Source organism: Geotrypetes seraphini, chromosome 2, assembly GCF_902459505.1.
Source record: "Geotrypetes seraphini chromosome 2, aGeoSer1.1, whole genome shotgun sequence".
Lineage (NCBI taxonomy): Eukaryota > Metazoa > Chordata > Amphibia > Gymnophiona > Dermophiidae > Geotrypetes > Geotrypetes seraphini.
The window spans coordinates 310,089,965-310,109,092 of NC_047085.1; the positions used below are offsets into that span (position 1 = coordinate 310,089,965).

Here is a 19,128-nt window from a genome sequence, read left to right on the forward strand (position 1 = left end):
TTTTTTCCATATGCGCTCCAGAGCTCGACATTTCTGTTTTAGCTCTCTGTGATATGGGAGGAACCAAGGGGCCTTGCGGGGATAGGAGATGGATTTAGTGGAAAGGGGCGCGAGGGAAAGATAGGTGGATTTGGAGAGAGCGACCCAGTTATGCCAATTAGTACCTGAATCTGCAGGCTTAGGGGCAGAAGAGAATAGATTGAGAAATTTAGACCAGAACAGGTCGCTTGTGATTTTTTTGCGGAAGGTAATGGGGTTGGAAGTACGGGGTGGAGCCCCAAGGTGCGACATAAAGATGGGGAGACAGAAAGCCCCTAGGAAGTGGTCAGACCAGGGGACATGTTCCCAGCGAGTGTCGTCAATTGACGTCTTGTGAGCAGTAAGGTCGAGGAAGCTAATGAGGTCTAGTGTGTGCCCCTTTTCATGGGTTGGGGATGGTGCAGGGGGGGTGAGGCCAAGGGAGGTGAGGAAGCTAATAAGTTCAATCGTATCCTTGCTGGTGATTCGTCTAGGTGGAGATTGATGTCTACAATGATCAATAATCTTTGGAACTTGAGGAAGGCATTTGTTATAGTCTCAAGGACGAGTTCGGAGGAGTTGTTCCAAGGGGTAGGTGGGCGGTGTAGGAGCAGGATGCCCAGTGGGTGAGGGTGAAGTTCATCATTGACGGAAGCAAGCATGTATTCTAGTGAGGTGTGACAACCCCTTTTGAGGAGCTGAACATCGAAAAAGGATTTGTAGAGAATTGCCAGGCCACCTCCTTTACGGTTAGATCTAGGTGAAAAGAGTCAAGTTTCAAGTTTATTAGTTGACTTGATCAATCGCTTAATCAAATATTCTAAGCAATGTACACTTTAAATTTAACAATTATTAAATATAAAAAAAATAAAACAAACAATACAGTACATACAATTATTTAAATAATGGGTAAGAACTCGTGATTATTAACATTGATAAACATGGGAGAGGAGGGAAGAACTACAATTCACAAAGTAAAGAAGAAACATTGAGGGGAAACACAAAGGGAAATAATTAATACAGGTTTCATATAGGAAAACATGATACTAAAACTAAAATTATGTTATAAAAGCATCTTTAAAAAGGAAGGTTTTAAGTTCAGTTTTAAATTTTCCAAGTTCTTTTTCCTCTCGTAAAAAAATAGGAAGGGCATTCCATGTCTGCGGTGCAGTACATGAAAAAATAAATTGTCTCCTTGTATTGATAATTTTTAACGAAGGGACAGATAGCAGATTTTGTTCACTAGAACAAAGTGATGGCCCCTAAGAGACCTTGGTAGCCATGGGAGCAGAGTTCATTTTGTGTAAATAGGTCATCTTTTTTAATCCATGATTCCGTGATGCATAGGAAACCAGGGTCAGAATCTTCAAGTAGGTCCTTCAGAATTTGAATCTTGTTGCAAGCGGATCTTGCGTTGCAATAAAGCATTGGGACTGGGGTGAGCGAGTCAGAGGCAAGGTTGGGGAGATTGGCAGGGGAAACAGACTTTAAAGAAGCATGGTTGATTCTTCGGGGTTTTTTTTTTGAGAGGATGTGGTCTGGTGCGAATCAGCGAGGGGATTTTGAGGCCAGGGCAGATATTATTGGTATTTGCGGAATTGAGAAGATCGAGAGAAGAAGGTATTACGCAGAGGGTGGAGTTGAGGGAAAAGCAAAGTAGGAGGAGAAAGGGCCACGAGGGTGGCTTCATGGTGAGAGGTTGGTGAGCCTTTGGTGAGCTTTTGGGTTGTGAAAAAAAATAAATAAATATATATATATATATTTTTTTTTTTTTTGGGGGGGGGGAAAAGCTAGGCAACTTGGTATCTAAGCAAGAAGAGGATCTAGACAACTAGGTAGAGAGAGGACTAGACAGACTAAAGCATACCTTAATGGAACTAGTATAGAGGTAAAGGAGAGGGCTTAAATATTGCGCTCGTCCCTTAACATTGAAAGCACTTAGCAACTGGATGGTGTCCTATAAGAAGCTGTGGACAAGGTCAGGCACTTAGCAACTGAATAGTGTCCTATAGGAGAACTTAGAACAGGGTCAGGGTCAGGCGTATATTGGCTATACATGCGGTTTTACATGCGGTAACAGGCTATAGGTGCAGTTTATAACAATCTATGACATGCTGGACATGCAGTTTGTACAAGTTAAATAAGCAGGCTATAAAGGTTATATAGGGACAGGGAAAGCAGTTTTGAATCAACTGATAGAATCCCCAGGAAGAGCAGCAGTTAGGAGAGATGAAAGAAAACACAGTTCCCTCAGAGCCTGGTGTGCTTTTTCACAAGTGACTTGGCACTAGAGGACAGCGTTAGAGTGGCCCCTCTTATGAATAGGGACCACAAAAGTGGTCACAGGGATGAAGCAGGAAACTACAGGCCGGTGAGCCTCACTTCAGTTGTTGGAAAAATAATGGAAGTTTTGCTGACAGAAAGGATAGTGTACTTCCTTGAATCTAATGGGTTACAGGATCCGAGGCAACATGGCTTTACAATAGGTAAATCGTGAACTGAGAGTTAAAGGTCCAAGAGACAATAAAGAAAGGGCTTGAATATCTGAATAGTATATAAATGCTGTTGAATTAACTGCACAAGTATTGGTTTAAGTGTGAAAGTATTGAAATTGTTGAAAGCTATTTCTAACATTTATAAGGCCTATGTATATAGTGTAAATAAATCAGTTTATTTAGCCAACCTTGTTCATAGAAGTTTTTTTTATTTTTCCTGGGGAGAGAAGAGGGTAAACCCACCCACTAACACTTCTTTTCCTCAGTTGGAGGCACTGAGCGCTGAGTGAGGAATCGATGGAGACTGCTTTCAGGGGACTTCAGCCAGGTCAAGCCCCAGACCCATAGCCGCCCTTAAGGAGGCTTTAAATATATAAATAAATACTGTATAATTAAAATATTAATTTAAAAACTACTTATGGTGGTAGCATATGTAATATGTAGTAGTAAAAGAGGATTAATAGCTAATATTTGTTGTTCACAGCTTGGAACAGATACCTGGTATTATGCGAAGCGTTGCTTCCTTTCCTTACTGGAAAACATGTCAAAGCATATGATCATGCTGCGAGATACCGTCATCCACGAATGCATCCAGTTTTTAGAGCACTGTGAGAGTAAGTACATTAAATAGCACTTCTGTTTTCCTCACAGAACCCTTTGCTCATCACCCTGAATGTTTAGTTGTCTATCAGGTGAATAGAGCTCTAATATTGGATTTTCAAGATATCTGCCATCATAAAAGAGGATAAGAGCATAAGAATTGCCTTAGTGGGACAGACCAAAAATCCATCAAGCAGAATATCCTGTTTTCAAAAGTGTCCAACCCAGTCCCAAGTACCTAGCTAGATCCCAAGTAGTAAAACAGATTTTATGCTGCTTATCCTAGGAATGGATTTCCCCAAGCCATCTCAATAATGGCCTATGGACTTCTCTTTTAGGAAATTATCCAAACCTTTTCTAAATCCTGCTAAGCTAACTGATTTCACCACATTGTCTGGTAACAAATTCCAGAGTTTAATTACACTTTGTGTAAAAAAATATTTTCTCTGGTTTGTTACAAATCTACTTCCTAGTAGCTTCATTGCATGCCCCCTGAGTCCTTGTATTTTTGGAAAGAGTAAACAAGCAATTCACATTTACCCTTTCCACTCCATTCAGTATTTTATAGACCTCTTATCATATCACCCCCCGAGCCGTCTCTTCTCTAAGCTGAAGACCGGCAAGGACCCTCTCAGCTGGCTGGGGCAGTTGGCTGCGGGACTGCCTGTCCTGGTGGAACAGTGCTCAACAGCACTGCGGCGAGTCTCCTCCACTGCCGTCTGAAGATTTCAGGAGGCCGGCGTGGACCCTCTCAGCTGGCTGGGGCGGTTAGCTGCAGGACTGCCTGTCCCAGTGAAGCAATAACTTTATTCTTTTATAATCGCCATACCCAGAAGTTCTAGGCGCTTTACACTAAGAAGAGTTGGACAATCATCGAAATACAATCATTCAGTAAAAATACAATTACAAATGATAAAACCCTTATTAAGTAATAAATTTGTCAAACAAAGTGGTCTTAATTAACGTCCGAAAAGAACAATAAGACATAGCTTGGTGAATACATTTACCTATGAAAACAAAAACTGTGGATACAGATGTTCTGGAGATAATTTATTAAACACTGACATATAAAACCATGAAAATTCAATTAAAAAAGTACAATGATAAAAATACAACCGGACCCTGCACAGTCCGTGTTTCAGCGAATACGTCTTCCTCAGGGGTCCAATGGTTTGCAAACTCACATATAAAGAATTGGACTGAAAACAGTCTATTGTCGTTAAACGATGTGAGCAAAGAACACCGTAGACAAGCTGAAGTCGATGTTGTTCTTTTCAGTGCTTTATTTTCGAAGCAGGATCAACCAAGTTTTTCTTGAAACGTGTCTTCCACTGTACTATCAGTGTTTATAGAGTACCTTCCAGAAGATATCCATTTATTGTAACTATTTTTCCTTACACCTGTTCTTTCATGAACATTCTCCACAAGACTTTTTACTCCATCTCCTTTTGATTCTAAAAGGCCCGGAGGTTTGGGAGTGGCTGTAGGGGAGCAGGAGTCTGCTACATCCTTTTTAGAATGTTTTTTTTTCGTTTTGCTCCAGCTTATTTTAGCCATAGTCTCTGGACTGATTGTTTCTTCTATATAGTCTATAATTAGACATTGATGCATTCTGAAATCAGTAAATGCACATTCCAGATATGTTCCTACTGGGGTTTCCATACAGGTCTCTTACATTTCTTTCATTTTTGTTTTTAACACTCAGATAATTTCTGTGCTCAAGCGCACTTCATCTCCACTTCTTGTATGCTGAGCCGCTCAAGTTGCAAAGTGCTCTATACCTCAGCAGGAGAGTCTAGTTCTCTGATTTTCTTTTGAGAGAATGAACAAATTTGGACCTAGGAAATTACTCTACTTTTATTCCTTTTTTCTGTCCTCCTTTAATTACTGATTGCCATTTTGTTCTAGACAATATTCTCATCATCTAGCAATGGCTGCCTCTCTCCTGGATGGATCAGACCAGTCCCTCTGGGCGGTTCCTCTAACGGACTAGGGGGACCCACTAAGGAGGTGGCGGTATAAGGCCCACTAGGGAACAGCGATCACAACATGATCCAGTGCAGATTAGAAATTGCTTCGACAAAGGTGAAAAGGACCACAACGACAACACTCAACTTCAAAAAAGGGGATTACGATGCCTTGAGGAAAATGGTAGGAAAGAAACTCAACAACACGAGGAAGATGGAGTCCGTAGAAAAAGCCTGGACCCTACTCAAGGGCGTGGTGCACGAAGCACAGAACCTGTGCGTCCCCAAGTTCAGGAAAGGGTGCAAGAAAAATAGAACGAAAAACCCAGTGTGGATAACAAATGCAATGAAGAAGGCGATAAGTGGCAAAAAAGCATCGTTCAACAAATGGAAAAAGGATCAATCAAAGGACAACCAAAAGGAGCATAAAGAACACCAGAAAGAGTGTCACCGAGTGGTCAGGAAAGCAAAAAGAGAATATGAAGAGAAACTAGCGGGGGAAGCGAAAAACTTCAAATCATTCTTCAGATACGTTAAGGGGAAGCAACCAGCAAGGGAGGAAGTGGGACCCTTGGACGATGGAGACAGAAAGGGGGTGGTAAAAGAGGAAAGGAGATGGCTGACAAGTTAAATGAGTTCTTCACGTCAGTCTTCACGAGGGAGGACACAACCAACATTCCGGAACCAAAAGAGATTGTAAATGGAGATCAGGACGACAAACTGGCCCAACTAGAGGTAAGCCAAGAGGATGTCCTCAGACAAATAGACAGGCTAAAGAGCGACAAATCACCAGGTCCGGACGGCATTCACCCAAGGGTACTCAAGGAACTAAGGAACGAAATAGCAGAGCCACTTCGACAAATATGCAACCTATCCTTAAAAACTGGAGAGATCCCAGAGGACTGGAAAATAGCAAATGTCACGCCAATCTTCAAGAAGGGTTCAAGGGGTGACCCGGGAAACTACAGGCCGGTGAGCTTGACCTCGGTCCCGGGAAAGATGATGGAAGTCCTGATCAAAGACAGCATCTGTGAACACATCGAAAGAAATGGACAGCTTAAATCGAGTCAGCATGGCTTCTGCAAGGGTAGGTCATGCCTCACTAACTTATTACACTTCTTTGAAGGAGTAAACAGGCAGGTGGATAATGGGGAATCCATAGACATCATTTACCTTGACTTCCAAAAGGCCTTCGATAAGGTACCACACGAAAGACTGCTTAAGAAACTATGGAACCACGGTGTACAAGGGGAGGTCCACCGATGGATCAAAAACTGGCTGGCAGGCAGAAAGCAGAGGGTTGGAGTGAAGGGTCACTACTCAGATTGGAAATCGGTCACGAGCGGGGTGCCACAGGGGTCGGTGTTGGGACCTCTCCTATTCAATATATTTATAAATGACCTGGAGGCGGGAACAAATTGTGAGGTCATTAAATTTGCAGAAGACACCAAACTATTCAGCAGGGTTGAAACAACGGAAGACTGCGAAAATCTCCAAAAGGATCTGACGACACTGGAAGAGTGGGCCAAAAAGTGGCAAATGAGCTTCAACATAGGGAAGTGTAAAGTCATGCATGTAGAAAAAAAGAACCAGATGTTCAGCTACCAAATGGGGGGATCACTGCTAGGGGTGAGTAACCTTGAAAGAGACCTGGGGGTAATGGTGGACACAACACTGAAGGCATCGGCACAGTGCGCCACTACCTCAAGGAAAGCAAACAGAATGCTCGGAATCATTAAGAAGGGCATCACGGCCAGGACGAAGGAAGTCGTCCTGCCTCTTTATCGCGCAATGATGCGCCCACATCTGGAGTACTGTGTCCATTATTGGTCACCGTACCTCAAGAAAGACATGGCAGTACGCGAGTCCAGAGAAGAGCGACTAAACTGATAAAGGGTATGGAAAACCTCTCATATACTGACAGGCTAAAAAAGCTGGGGCTATTCTCCCTTGAGAAGCGGAGACTTAGAGGAGACATGATAGAAACCTTCAAGATCATGAAGGGCATAGAAAAAGTGGACAGGGACAGATTTTTCAGATTATGGGGAAACACAAGTACAAGGGGGCACTCAGAGAAATTAAAAGGGGGCAGGCTTAGAACAAACGCTAGGAAGCACTTCTTCACCCAGAGGGTGGTGGATACGTGGAACGCACTTCCAGAGGAGGTGATAGATCAGAACATGCTACAGGGCTTCAAAGAAGGTTCCTGGAAGACAAGGGAATTGAAGGGTACAGATAAGGACTGAGGTTAGGATATAGGGACAGGAGTAGAGATAGGTTAGAGAAATATCAAGGGCCACTGCTCAAGCAGTGGGACTGATGGGCCGCCGCGGGAGTGGACCGCTGGGCACGATGGACCTCTGGTCTGACTCAGCGGAGGCAACTTCTTATGTTCCTCTCATTATCAATTCGCTAATTCATCTTCAGCAGGAATTGGCCTCCGTGCTTCTTGTAGTCCCTGGGTGGACCAGGCAGCCATGGTTCTTTTTTCTGTTTCAGCCTGGCAAAGATCTTTCTCTCAAGAGTCGAAGGTCTGTTTTACATCTTGGTGCCTTTCGTGGTGACCTCAGCAGACGCTGCTCTTTTTTCACCTTTTAGCTGTGTCCAGACAACCTTCTATACAGCACCACTATAAGGGAAGTGGCAGAGATGGTTCTCTCTGTTCTAAGCTCTTTATCTTTTCTTATCAAGCCTTTATCCAAGTTCATACCTTCTTTCTGGGAGTTTTTCCTACCCACTCAACTCTTCGCCTCACTTAAGTCAGAGTTTGCCCTAAGGTTGTGAGCATTTTCCATGTTCAGGTCAATAATCTGCTCATCCTCTAGTTTCCAGTTTTATAATAGGTCTCCAATGGGTTGGGATCCTCAACTTGTTCTCACCAAATGGTTGGACCCTTCATTTGAACCAATGTTCTCTATACATCTTAAATTTCACTCTTGCACAGTGGTCTTTGTCATCTCCTGCATGTCGACGGACTGTGCTTCCAGAGTGGATGTGAGACCTATCCTGTACAGTATTTTTATCAGGATAAAGTACTTTTCTGTACCCCTCCTTTATTCTGGACAACAATATATATTTCATCGTTGTGCTTCTACCTTTCTCTTAAAGTCTCATTCTCACCCTGGAGGATGGCTCTTCATACCTTGGACTGCAAACAAACCTTTTCTCTTACAAGAAACTCAGTCATGCAAAACCTATTCTCACCTGTTCATCTTCTTCATTCCTCACAGGTTGATTCAGCCTAACCCTAGAGATCTAATCTACATACCTTGCAGCCTTTATTTCTTTTTCCATTTTTCCATTGTACTGCAACTTAGGGAATTTCTGATAGCACATAAGATCTCAGCTATTGTGACTTCAGTTGCATTCTTCCGTCCCGTTTCCATGGGGAATATCTGTAATGCAGCTACTTGGTCCTCAGCTTACATGTTCATGCTCACTCCTGTCTGGAATCTTTGTCCAGAAGAGAGGGTCACTTCGGCCAAGCAGTATTATAAAATTTATTTCCTTCATTGGCCAACTCTCCCTCCATCCCATTGCAGTAAGCTAGAAAGTCTCATATGTGAGAATATGCTGCTTGCTTGTCCTAGGATAAAGCTCAGTTACTTACCATAACAAGTGTTATCCGGAAACCACAGACAGATATTCTCACATCTCACCTACCTCCCCTGGTTGGCCTCTTAGCTTACAGAACTGAGGTACTGCGAGCTGGCATCAGGCGGGGAGGCACTCGTACATGCACGGTATGGGCAGTCACGAAGTTTCTTAATATTAAAGTGACAGTTCACTTTTCATACTGTCTGTATTGGGCTCCGTGGATGACATCACCCATACGTGAGACTATCTGCCTGCTATCTCCAGATAACACCTGTTATGGTAAGTAACTGTGCTCTGTGTTCTTATGACAAGCAAATAGACCAACCATAGAAGTGGGTCGTGTCATTTAATTGCAACAAGCATAAGTAGCTCCCTTACAGGGTCCTTTTACTAAAGCAATGGCAAGAGTGGCCTTAGTGCACTGCTTACTCATGCATTTTACATGCACTAAGTCCACTTGTGATATGGATTAGGCAAACATATTTTAGCTCATGGTGTACACGTGCAGATAGGCAAATTTACCACAGGATGGCAGTGTGTGTCCTGTAGTAAGCCTGTTTAATGTTTAAAGGTAAGCACACAGGAGCACATACCACAGTTGTATAAAAGGACCCCTTAGTGCAGTTTCTCTCAAGCTTTTTCAAGCCGGGGCACACTAAAGGCCAGAAGTGCATGGATATCACCGTGATGACATCATGCGCATGCATGACATCATCACGCTGACATCCACGCATGCGCCGAGGCCTTCAGACAGGCCTAAAATGCCAGTAGGGTGTGCCAGCAGGGAAGTCTAACAAACTGAGTACCCCCAACCAGACCTCCCAAACTCTGCCCTAGACCCACCTAAGCTCTTCCCCAGATCCCACCTCCTTTACTAATTGCAATGTAATTTTTTTCTATTCATTTTTCATATACATACAATATACACAGCAGATATAAATTCTCAAAACTGACACATTTCAATCACTATATATAAAATCATTTTCCGTACCTTTGTTGTCTGGTGACTTTATTTTTCTGTGCTTTTAACTATGTTTTTAGGGCCTTCTTATCCATTGACTGTTTTTATCTCCGTTTTCACTTTCTGCCTTGCATCCATCTTTGGCATTAACTTAACATTCAATATTTCCATTTTTCTGTTTTGTTCTCAAAATCTACTCTCTCTTTCTCCTTCCCTCCTTATTTCCACGGTCTGACATATCTCTCCTTCCCCCCCCCCAGTGGTCCGACGACATCTCTCTCCTTCCTTTCCCCCCTTTCTAGTCTGGCATCTCTCTCCTCTCCTTCCTATAATCTGGCATCTCTCTTTACTACTATTATTATTTCTATAGTGCTACCAGACTCCCCTCCTTCCCTTCTATTCCCTGGTCCTATATTGTTCCGTTCCTTTAGTCATCTCTCCTACCCCCCCCCCACCCAATGTAACATTTTTCTTTCCCGTCCTCATTTCTGGCCCCCTCCCAGTCCAACAGTTTTTCTCTCTTCCTCCTGCATGCTTCTCCTCTGGTTCTCCTTCCTTCCCCCAACCAGCATCTCTCTCTTTCTCTCCACGAGTCCAACTTTTCACTCTCTGCCCTCTCCCTTCCCCAGAGTATAACATTTCTCCTTCCCTCCTTTCTGTCCTCTCCATCCATCTCGCCCTCTCCATGAGTCCAACACTTTTTCCCCTCCTGCAGGCTTTCTCTCTCCTTGCCTCTTCCCTCAGTGGCATCCCTCCTTCCCACCCTCCAACCCAACATGCTCTCTCCTCATGCACCATCTCATCCTCCCCTCCAGTATGTAGCATCTTTCCATTCCTTCCCTTTCTGCCAGGTCCAGCAGTACCCCTTCTCCCTTCCCTTCTCCCCCTCTCCAACAGTACCCCTTCTCCCTTCCCTCCTCCCCTGTCCAGCATTACCACTTCTTCCTTCCCTCCTCCCCCCTGTCCAGAAGTACTATTTCCCTCTTCCCTGCTCCCCATGTTCAGCAGTACCCCCTTCTCCCTTCCCTGTTCAGCAATACCTCTCCTGTCACTGCTAGCGGTAGAAGTCAGCTGACACAGGCGCTGGAGCCTCTCAGCCGCAGCACACAGTTTGCGATACACTGCCTTAGTGCTTAGAAAAACCTAGAATAGTTACAGGATGTTGATAGGTAACCATCACATTACAGATTCTCACAATTTATTTTCATTTGAGCTGCTGTGTGGACCTGTTTTTTTGCTCTCTAGGAATTATTTTTCTCACTATTAAAAAGATTGTTGTTATGGTATGTTTTACTTTCTCTTCCCTGTGAAGTTCCTTTTCTCTCCTTTCCTCCCCCCAAAAAGTAAAATTAAAAAATGGAGTACATGTTTGGGTTTTTTTGCTCTCAAAATTGAGTTAAACCTTGAAAACTGCTTGTTTGACATGTCTGAGGGTTTCAAAAGGTTCTCTTGTGGAGAGATGTCTATTACAAAAACTCACCAGACCAGCATTTTTCTAATTGTGGTCAATGTGCAGAGGTCATAAATCTGATAAATAATTGGATGATGAATGCTCCTTGAGGCTTCGCGTTGGTAGACTGCCTGCACCTTTGGGGATCCATTTGCACCACCTGGAGAGCAGCATAAGTGGGATAAATGCAGATATAGGGTAAATATAGTAATCCAAAGGCACATATAAGTATTTAGGTTGGTTAGCATGTAAATACTATACACTCACTAAGGATATGTAAACACTCTACACCAGAATGCCAAAAAGCACCAATAATAACAACAGAACACTTCTAAAACTCACTTATGGATAACCATCACAGAAACATTCTAACTGTACTAAAGCTCATATATCATAGCTCGTGCATTGTAACACCATTACTGATGCTTGAGTATCGAAACACCCTCATAAAACTCATAAAACATAGCTCATGTATTGTAACATTGTTATAGAAGCTCACAAATTACACTTCTCCCTCCATATTCGCAGGGAATGCGGGCAGAACATAACCGTGAATACCAAAAAACCGCAAATAACTTTTTGTATGTTATTTGCGTTTTTCGGTAAAATAGACCTGAAAAAGATAATAAACCATGAATAACCCAACCTGCGATTTGCTCCGTACAACGCCAGGAGCAGCGATTTCCTCCATGAACCACCAGGAGCAGCGATTTCCAATGTGAAACACTGGGTTCAGTGATGAAAATTAGGGGTGGAGTCAGCAGCCGAAAAATCGCAAATAAGCGAATCCGCAGATACGGAAACCACGGATATGGAGGAAGAAGTGTATACCTCATGTATAATAACACCATTATTGAAGCTCATGTTTAGAAACACCATTATAGAAGCTCATGTAAACTGCTCTGAATAGACTATCCAATCATTAGTAGCGGTATAGAAGCTTTCAATAAACAACAAACATACAGAACCTCTACTGATTTCTTGTGAAACAAATACTTTTCTGTTTTTGTGTAGTCTCCAAGTTTCCTTTTCAGCTCCGGTGTTATCTCCTGGTCAAGGAGTGTTTATGTCTCTGAAACTTGGGAAGAATGTCTATCATGCTCCTAAAGTTACATCAATGAAAATGACTGGAACCTTAAGAGTTCTGAGTGGTTTGCAAAACAAATAAGAAATACAGTATACTTGAATATAAGCTGAGATATTTGGGCCCAAAAATGGGGGTCTCGGCTTATATTTGGGTCAGCGCTCACCCGTCCCCCTCCCAGATCTATTGCAGGCCTCTGTCGGGCGTGCTGTAAGACATAGAAACATAGAAATAGACGGCAGATAAGGGCCACGGCCCATCTAGTCTGCCCACCCCAATGACCCTCCCCTACCTTTCTCTGTGAATAGATCCCACATGTCTATCCCATTTGGCCTTAAAATCAGGCACGCTGCTGGCCTCAATAACCTGAAGTGGAAGACTATTCCAGCGATCAACCACCCTTTCAGTGAAAAAGTATTTCCTGGTGTCCCCTTGCAGTTTCCCGCCCCTGATTTTCCACGGATGCCCCCTTGTTGCCGCGGGACCCTTGAAAAAGAAGATATCTTCTTCCACCTCGATGCGGCCCGTGAGATACTTGAATGTCTCGATCATGTCACCCCTCTCTCTGCGTTCCTCGAGTGAGTACAGCTGCAACTTATCCAGCCGTTCCTCATACGGGAGATCCTTGAGTCCCGAGACCATCCAGGTGGCCATTCTCTGGACCGACTCCAGTCTCAGCACATCCTTACGGTACTGCGGCCTCCAGAATTGCACACTGTATTCCAGGTGGGGCCTCACCATGGATCTATACAATGGCATAATGACTTCAGGCTTACGGCTGACGAAACTCCTGCGTATGCAACCTATGATTTGCCTTGCCTTGGATGAAGCTTGCTCTACTTGATTGGCAGTCTTCATGTTCTCACTGACGATCACCCCTAAGTCTCGTTCTGCTTCAGTTCTTGTTAGGATTTCGCCAATAAGGGTGTAAGTCTTGTATGGATTGTGGCTGCCCAGGTGCATGACTTTGCATTTTTTGGCATTGAAGCTGAGTTGCCAGGACCTAGACCAGCGCTCCAGTAGGAGTAGGTCGTGCATCATGTTGTTGGACATTGAATTTATGTCTGTTGTGCTTTTGCCCACTACATTGCTTAGTTTGGCGTCATCGGCAAATAATGTTATTTTAACTCGCAGCCCTTCTGCCAAGTCTCTTATAAAGATGTTGAATAGGATCAGGCCCAGGACCGAGCCCTGCAGCACTCCACTGATTACCTCCGTCATTTCGGAGGGGGTGCCGTTCACCACTACCCTCTGAAGCCTACCTCCAAGCCAGTTCCCAACCCATTTCTTCAATGTGTCGCCCAATCCTATAGAACTCATCTTGCTCAGCAACCTGCGGTGTGGTACGCTATTGAATGCTTTACTGAAGTCCAGGTATACAATGTCCAGGGACTCCCCAACATCCAGCTTCCTCGTCACCCAATCAAAGAAGCTGATCAGGTTGGATTGGCAGGATCTCCCCTTAGTAAATCCATGTTGACGAGGATCCCGTAGATTCTCCTCGTTCAGGATTGTATCCAATTGGCGTTTGATTAGAGTTTACATTAGTTTGCACACTATTGATGTGAGACTCACTGGTCTGTAGTTTGCTGTCTCCATCTTGGAGCCTTTCTTGTGGAGTGGAATGACGTTAGCCGTCTTCCAGTCCAACGGGACGTTACCCGTGCTAAGGGAGAGATTGAAGAGCGCAGATAGCAGTTCCGCCAAGACATCACACAACTCCCTGAGCACCCTGGGGTGTAGATTGTCAGGCCCCATTGCCTTGTTAACCTTAAGCTTTGACAGCTCGCAGTAGACACCGCTGGGTGTAAATTCGAAATTACTAAATGGGTCATCTGCGTCAACCCTTGTCTGTAGCTGAGGGCCGAGTCCTGGCGCCTCGCGGGTGAAGACTAAGCAGAAGTATTCATTTAACAGTTGGGCTTTTTCCGAGTCCGCTTCTACATAGTCTCCGTCTGGTTTCCTAAGACGTACTATCTCGCCTGAGTTCTTATTTCTGTCACTGATATACCTGAAGAAGGATTTATCTCCTTTCTGGATGTTCTTCGCTAGAGACTCCTCCATGCGGAATTTGGCCTCCCTAACTGCTCTTTTGACGGCTTTTGACATGGCCAGATAGACTTCCCTAGAGTCCTGTTTCCCTGATTGTTTGTAAGAGATGAATGCTTTTTTCTTCTCCTTGATGAGGTCCGAAATCTCCGCAGAGAACCACTGTGGCTTATTGTTCCTTCACCGTTTACTTACTGATTTAACATAGCGGTTTGTTGCTTCTTGTATGGGGCTTTCAAAGTCGACCACATTTCTTCCACGTTATCGGTTTCTGCTTGGCTTTGTAGCGCCTGGTGAACGAAGTCTCCCATTTCTTTGAAGTTTGTGTCCTTGAATTTGAGGACCTTGGTCAGTGTGGTAGATTTAGTGAAACCTTTCCGGAGATTAAAACATACCATGTTGTGGTCACTGGAGGCCAATGTGTCGCCCACCGAGACCTCTGTGACACTTTTTCCATTGGTAAGTATCAGGTCCAGTATTGCCTGATCCCTTGTTGGTTCCAACACCAGTTGCCTGAGTCTTGCTCCCTTCATAGAGTTTAATAGCCTCCTGCTGCTGCCGGAAGCAGAGGAAGGCGTGTCCCAATCCATATCAGGCATGTTGAAGTCACCTAACAATACTGTGTCCCCATGCAAGGTGATATTCTCTATATCTCCGATTAATTCCATGTTTAGGTCATCCTGTTGTCTTGGGGTCTGTATATTACGCCAAGATACAGGCATTTGTCCTTCCCTCTGGCCAAATTTACCCAAAGGGATTCCCCAGTGTAGTGGACATCTGTGATTCTGGTGACCTTAATGTCATATTTAGTATATAATGCTACACCTCCTCCCATTTTGCCTTCCCTGTCCCGGGGAAGAAAGTTGTAACCCGGTATGACCATGTCCCACCCGTGGGAATCCGTGAGCCAGGTCTCAGATATCGCCACCACATCCAGGTCGGCATTCCTCATTTCTGTTTCTAATTCCAGGATCTTGTTTCCCAGACTGTGGGCATTTACGTACATAGCCCTCCATGTTGTATGTTTGTTATGTCTCAGTGGGGATATTCCCGCTTGAGCTACTTGGGCACCTTTAGCATTATTCGCATGTTTTGTACTTTCCCTAGACCCAGAGTTAAAACGTGCACCTATCCCGGACTCCCCAGACCCAGAACTATAGTGTGTTCCTATCCCAGACTCGGAAATGTTTGTACCCTGTGGGGGTATTCCCGCTTGGGCTACTTGAACTCCTTTAGTACAATTTGCAATGTGTGTTCTCTCGCTGGACCCAGAATTACAATGTGTACTCCCTCTAGATCCAGAATTACAATGTGTACTCCCCCTAGACCCAGAATTACAATGTGTACTCCCCCTAGACCCAGAATTACATGTGTACTCCCCTTAGACCCAAAATTACAATGTGACCCAGAATTATAATGTGAGCAGTGTGCATACTCTCCCCTGACCCAGATCGGTGTTTACTTACCTTAGTCTCAAAAAAGTATTGGCAGCTTAGCTCGCCAGGTAGGTTGTTTGTGCTCGTACCCTCCCCCAACTTACCTAGTTTAAAGCCCTGTGTAGTAGGCGGGCTAGACGGTGTCCAAGGACATTCTTCCCTCTTCTGGTCTGGTCCCTGTAGTCCTTGCAATGCCTCTCCATGGTGCAAGAACCCAAAGTTCATCTCCTTGCACCATCCCTGCAGCCAGTCGTTTGCCCTCTGGATGCGATCCTCCCTGGCACTGCCCTTGCCCCTTACTGGGAGGATCGAGGAGAAGACCACCTGCGCATCCATCCTCCTCAGCTTCTCACCCAGGGCTCTGAAGTCTTCAGGTATGCTCTCTGTGGTGCTCCTGGCGGTGTCGTTGGTTCCGACGTGGATGAGAATCATGGGGAAGTGGTCACGGGGCTTGATGAGTCTGTCCAGGCAAGTGGTTACATCCCGGATCCTGGCCCCTGGCAAACAGCAGACCTCTCTTGATTGCAGGTCTGATCTACAAATTGGTGGACCAGGATAGGAGGAATCCCTCCTGCCTTCTGTCCCAGCCAACTGTGACAACTTTTACCTCCCTCTCGCCTCCCCACGTACCTTTCAAATCCCTGGTGGTCCAGCGCTCCTGCCCCTTGCAGAATCAGGGAGGGAGGGAGGGGTGTTGGGTGCAGAGCCTGGCAGGGCAGGGCACTTGAATATTAACCTCCCCCTCCCCCCCCCCCCCGTTTATATTTGAGTCAACCCTTTTCTCTCCTTTTTTGGGGGAAAAGGTTACCTCGGTTTATTTTCAGGTCTTCTTATATTCAAGTATATATGGTAGTGATAAAATACATGAGAAAAGATAAACAAGACTAAGAATGCAGGAGAAAATGATCCAGAAATTGCAAAAGGATAAATAATCAAGGTCATACAGAAGATACCCGAGCAATAAAAAGGTCTTTTGTTTTTAAGAAAAGCAGAAATTCATGTATATAAATGATTTTGAGTTTCTCATTTATTATTTAATACTTAACAATGGAATTTTAAGTTATCATTAGAAAGTTAAATGGAGTCCTAGTTTCAATTATGGCATAGAATAGACTATTCCCTTCAGTCTCTTATAGGACACATGACCAACATTCACATTGCTATCCCAGTTAAAAAGTATATACTGTATATTGTTCATCTTTTAAAAGTATATACTGTATATTCATCTTTTTTTAAATTCTTCTTTAATGATATTCCATACTTCAATAGTGCAATACATGAATACATAACATAATACTCCAATATAAGCACATTCAACTTATAATTATACATAATCATTTCCCCCACCCCAAGTATAAATACTCTAAGGTCAAATTAGGACAGAAATATCCCCCCTCCCACCCTTCCTTGGATGTGTATAAAACTAAACAAAAAACTGACTTATAATCAAAGACATGCTATATTGAAGAATATAGGATGCCAATGGACCCCAAACCAATTTAAAAGAATTACTGTGCCCCAAACTATCTGCATTCATTTTTTCATATCTATAGGTGGAGCACAGATTAGCCCACCAGAAAGGGAAATTTAGACGATCAAAATTCTTCCAGTTTTGGGTTATCATCTGGATGGCTATCCCAGTCATTATAAGGAAAAGACAGCATTTATATCGATCTATGGGAGGCTTAACATGTAGTAATGTTCCGCATATGATCGCCTCGTACATCAGTGGAATTGATGATTCTATTATGTTGTTAATTTTACCCCATATTGACCTCTAAAAGTTAAGTATCAAAGGACAATAGAACAAAAGAGATGACAATGCCAGCATCTTTTAGATTTAGAACTGTCTAACCTGTGTAACATGATCAGCTATTACTACTAGGAAGGCACAGCTCACTTTTTATAATTGCCTCTTTCATAGCTGTTCACACTTGCTGATACTATTACAGATGACTAAAATAGCTTTTACATTTTGAAATATTTTTAATATTAACATTTTTCCTTTCAGTTTATGGTAAAAATATTCCAGCAGTTATTGAACAACCGCTTGAAGAGGAGAAGCTGCACATCGGGAAAAATACAGTTACATATGAGGCCAGGCAAATAAAAGCACTGATATATGAAATTATTGGATGGAATGTGTAAGCCGAACCATGGGGGGGTTGCATTCTGTTTGAATCTTGTTTATTTAATTATACTTGAACATTTATGATATACTGTTATTTTAAATGTAGTTAAAATATTTTAATTAAAAAAATTATTATAGAAAACCTTTGAAATGTGAGTCTTTGTGCAGCTTTTTATTAGCCTTGTTTTGCTAATGTGATGGTGTTCATTGGGGAGAGCCCACAGGTCAGTCTGTATGTATGTACATACAAACAAACAAATCTACATGTATGAATAAAGACAGCAGGCAAAAGGAAATAGAAGTGACTGAGTAAGTATTGTTAAGTGCATCCATATTTTCTGTAATACAGTTAACACATCAAGTAGTATTTGTGTGTTAACTGTATGGAAAGATGCTGGGCCTGCCCTCAACATTAAGTTCTGAGGCGTTGCAGTTAATTGCACAGTGACTTTTGCTATTCAATACTTAATGCACAATTTTACCTGCACTGTGTGTATGACCCACCTATCACATAAGTGTCCTGTTCTAAAATTACCACCTTTATGTACTACTGTGACAACATGTACAAATTTTATCATGCCAATAAAGGGGTCAATTTTCTGAAAGTTTAAGCATTTAAAGGATAGGCTTCTAAATTGGCCTCTGAAAATTTGCTAGGACTGAATTCCTAAATTTATGCTCAGAATTTCACTAAACTCCTAAATTTAGGAGCCTAAGAAGTGGGTGGCAGCAGGGATGGATTTAGAACAGGTGAAGGGAGGTTAGGAGCTTAGCACTGATTTTCAGCACTAGGCCCCTGATTTAGTGTTTTAAACCTAGGCAAGTGAATAGTAGGGCTATATTTATAAGCATAACTTGAACTCCTAAATTTAAGTGAATTTTCAGCTGAAAACAGGCTCCTAAATTTGGATGAAAATAGCAGATAAATGTAGGCTCCTAAATATAAGAGTGCAGCTTTTTTTGAGAAAAGCACATACAGGCAGGGAGACATAGGTACCCTGTATAAGAGGCTTGGGGAGGCTAAGACTCCCTAGTCTGAAGCACAATCTACTCTAGCTACTGTCCACAATCCACTCTAACTACTCTTCCCGTAGTCCATTTTCTTAATGTCCCTCAATTGCTGCCAGTACCAACACTACAGCGATTAAAACAGGCTACTTTGGTGCTTTCTCTGTGATGTGTGCTGCTTCCTCCTATGCCAATTCCTGTTTCTGCATAGGTGGGGTGCATCAAAGGGAAGGCCCCAAAGCAGCCTGTTTTAATCTCTGTGGTGATGGTACCAGCAGTGATTGTGATACATTAAGAGGGGGAGAATGATAGGGAGAGACAGGCACTAAATT

At 43.3% G+C, this 19,128-nt stretch overlaps 1 protein-coding gene across 2 annotated transcripts in view; it reads left to right on the forward strand.

Moving 5' to 3' along the window:
• LOC117353728 (tetratricopeptide repeat protein 30A) overlaps positions 1 to 17,926 on the forward strand; it is a 183,397-nt gene extending 165,471 nt beyond the window's left edge. For both annotated transcript variants that reach the window (XM_033929974.1, XM_033929976.1), the window contains 2 exons: positions 2,998 to 3,127; positions 17,669 to 17,926. In XM_033929974.1, coding sequence (XP_033785865.1) covers positions 2,998 to 3,127; positions 17,669 to 17,805 — 267 coding nt within the window. In that variant the 3' untranslated portion in view covers positions 17,806 to 17,926. The remainder of the gene's footprint in view (positions 1 to 2,997; positions 3,128 to 17,668) is intronic.
• The last annotated feature ends 1,202 nt before the right edge of the window (positions 17,927 to 19,128 follow it).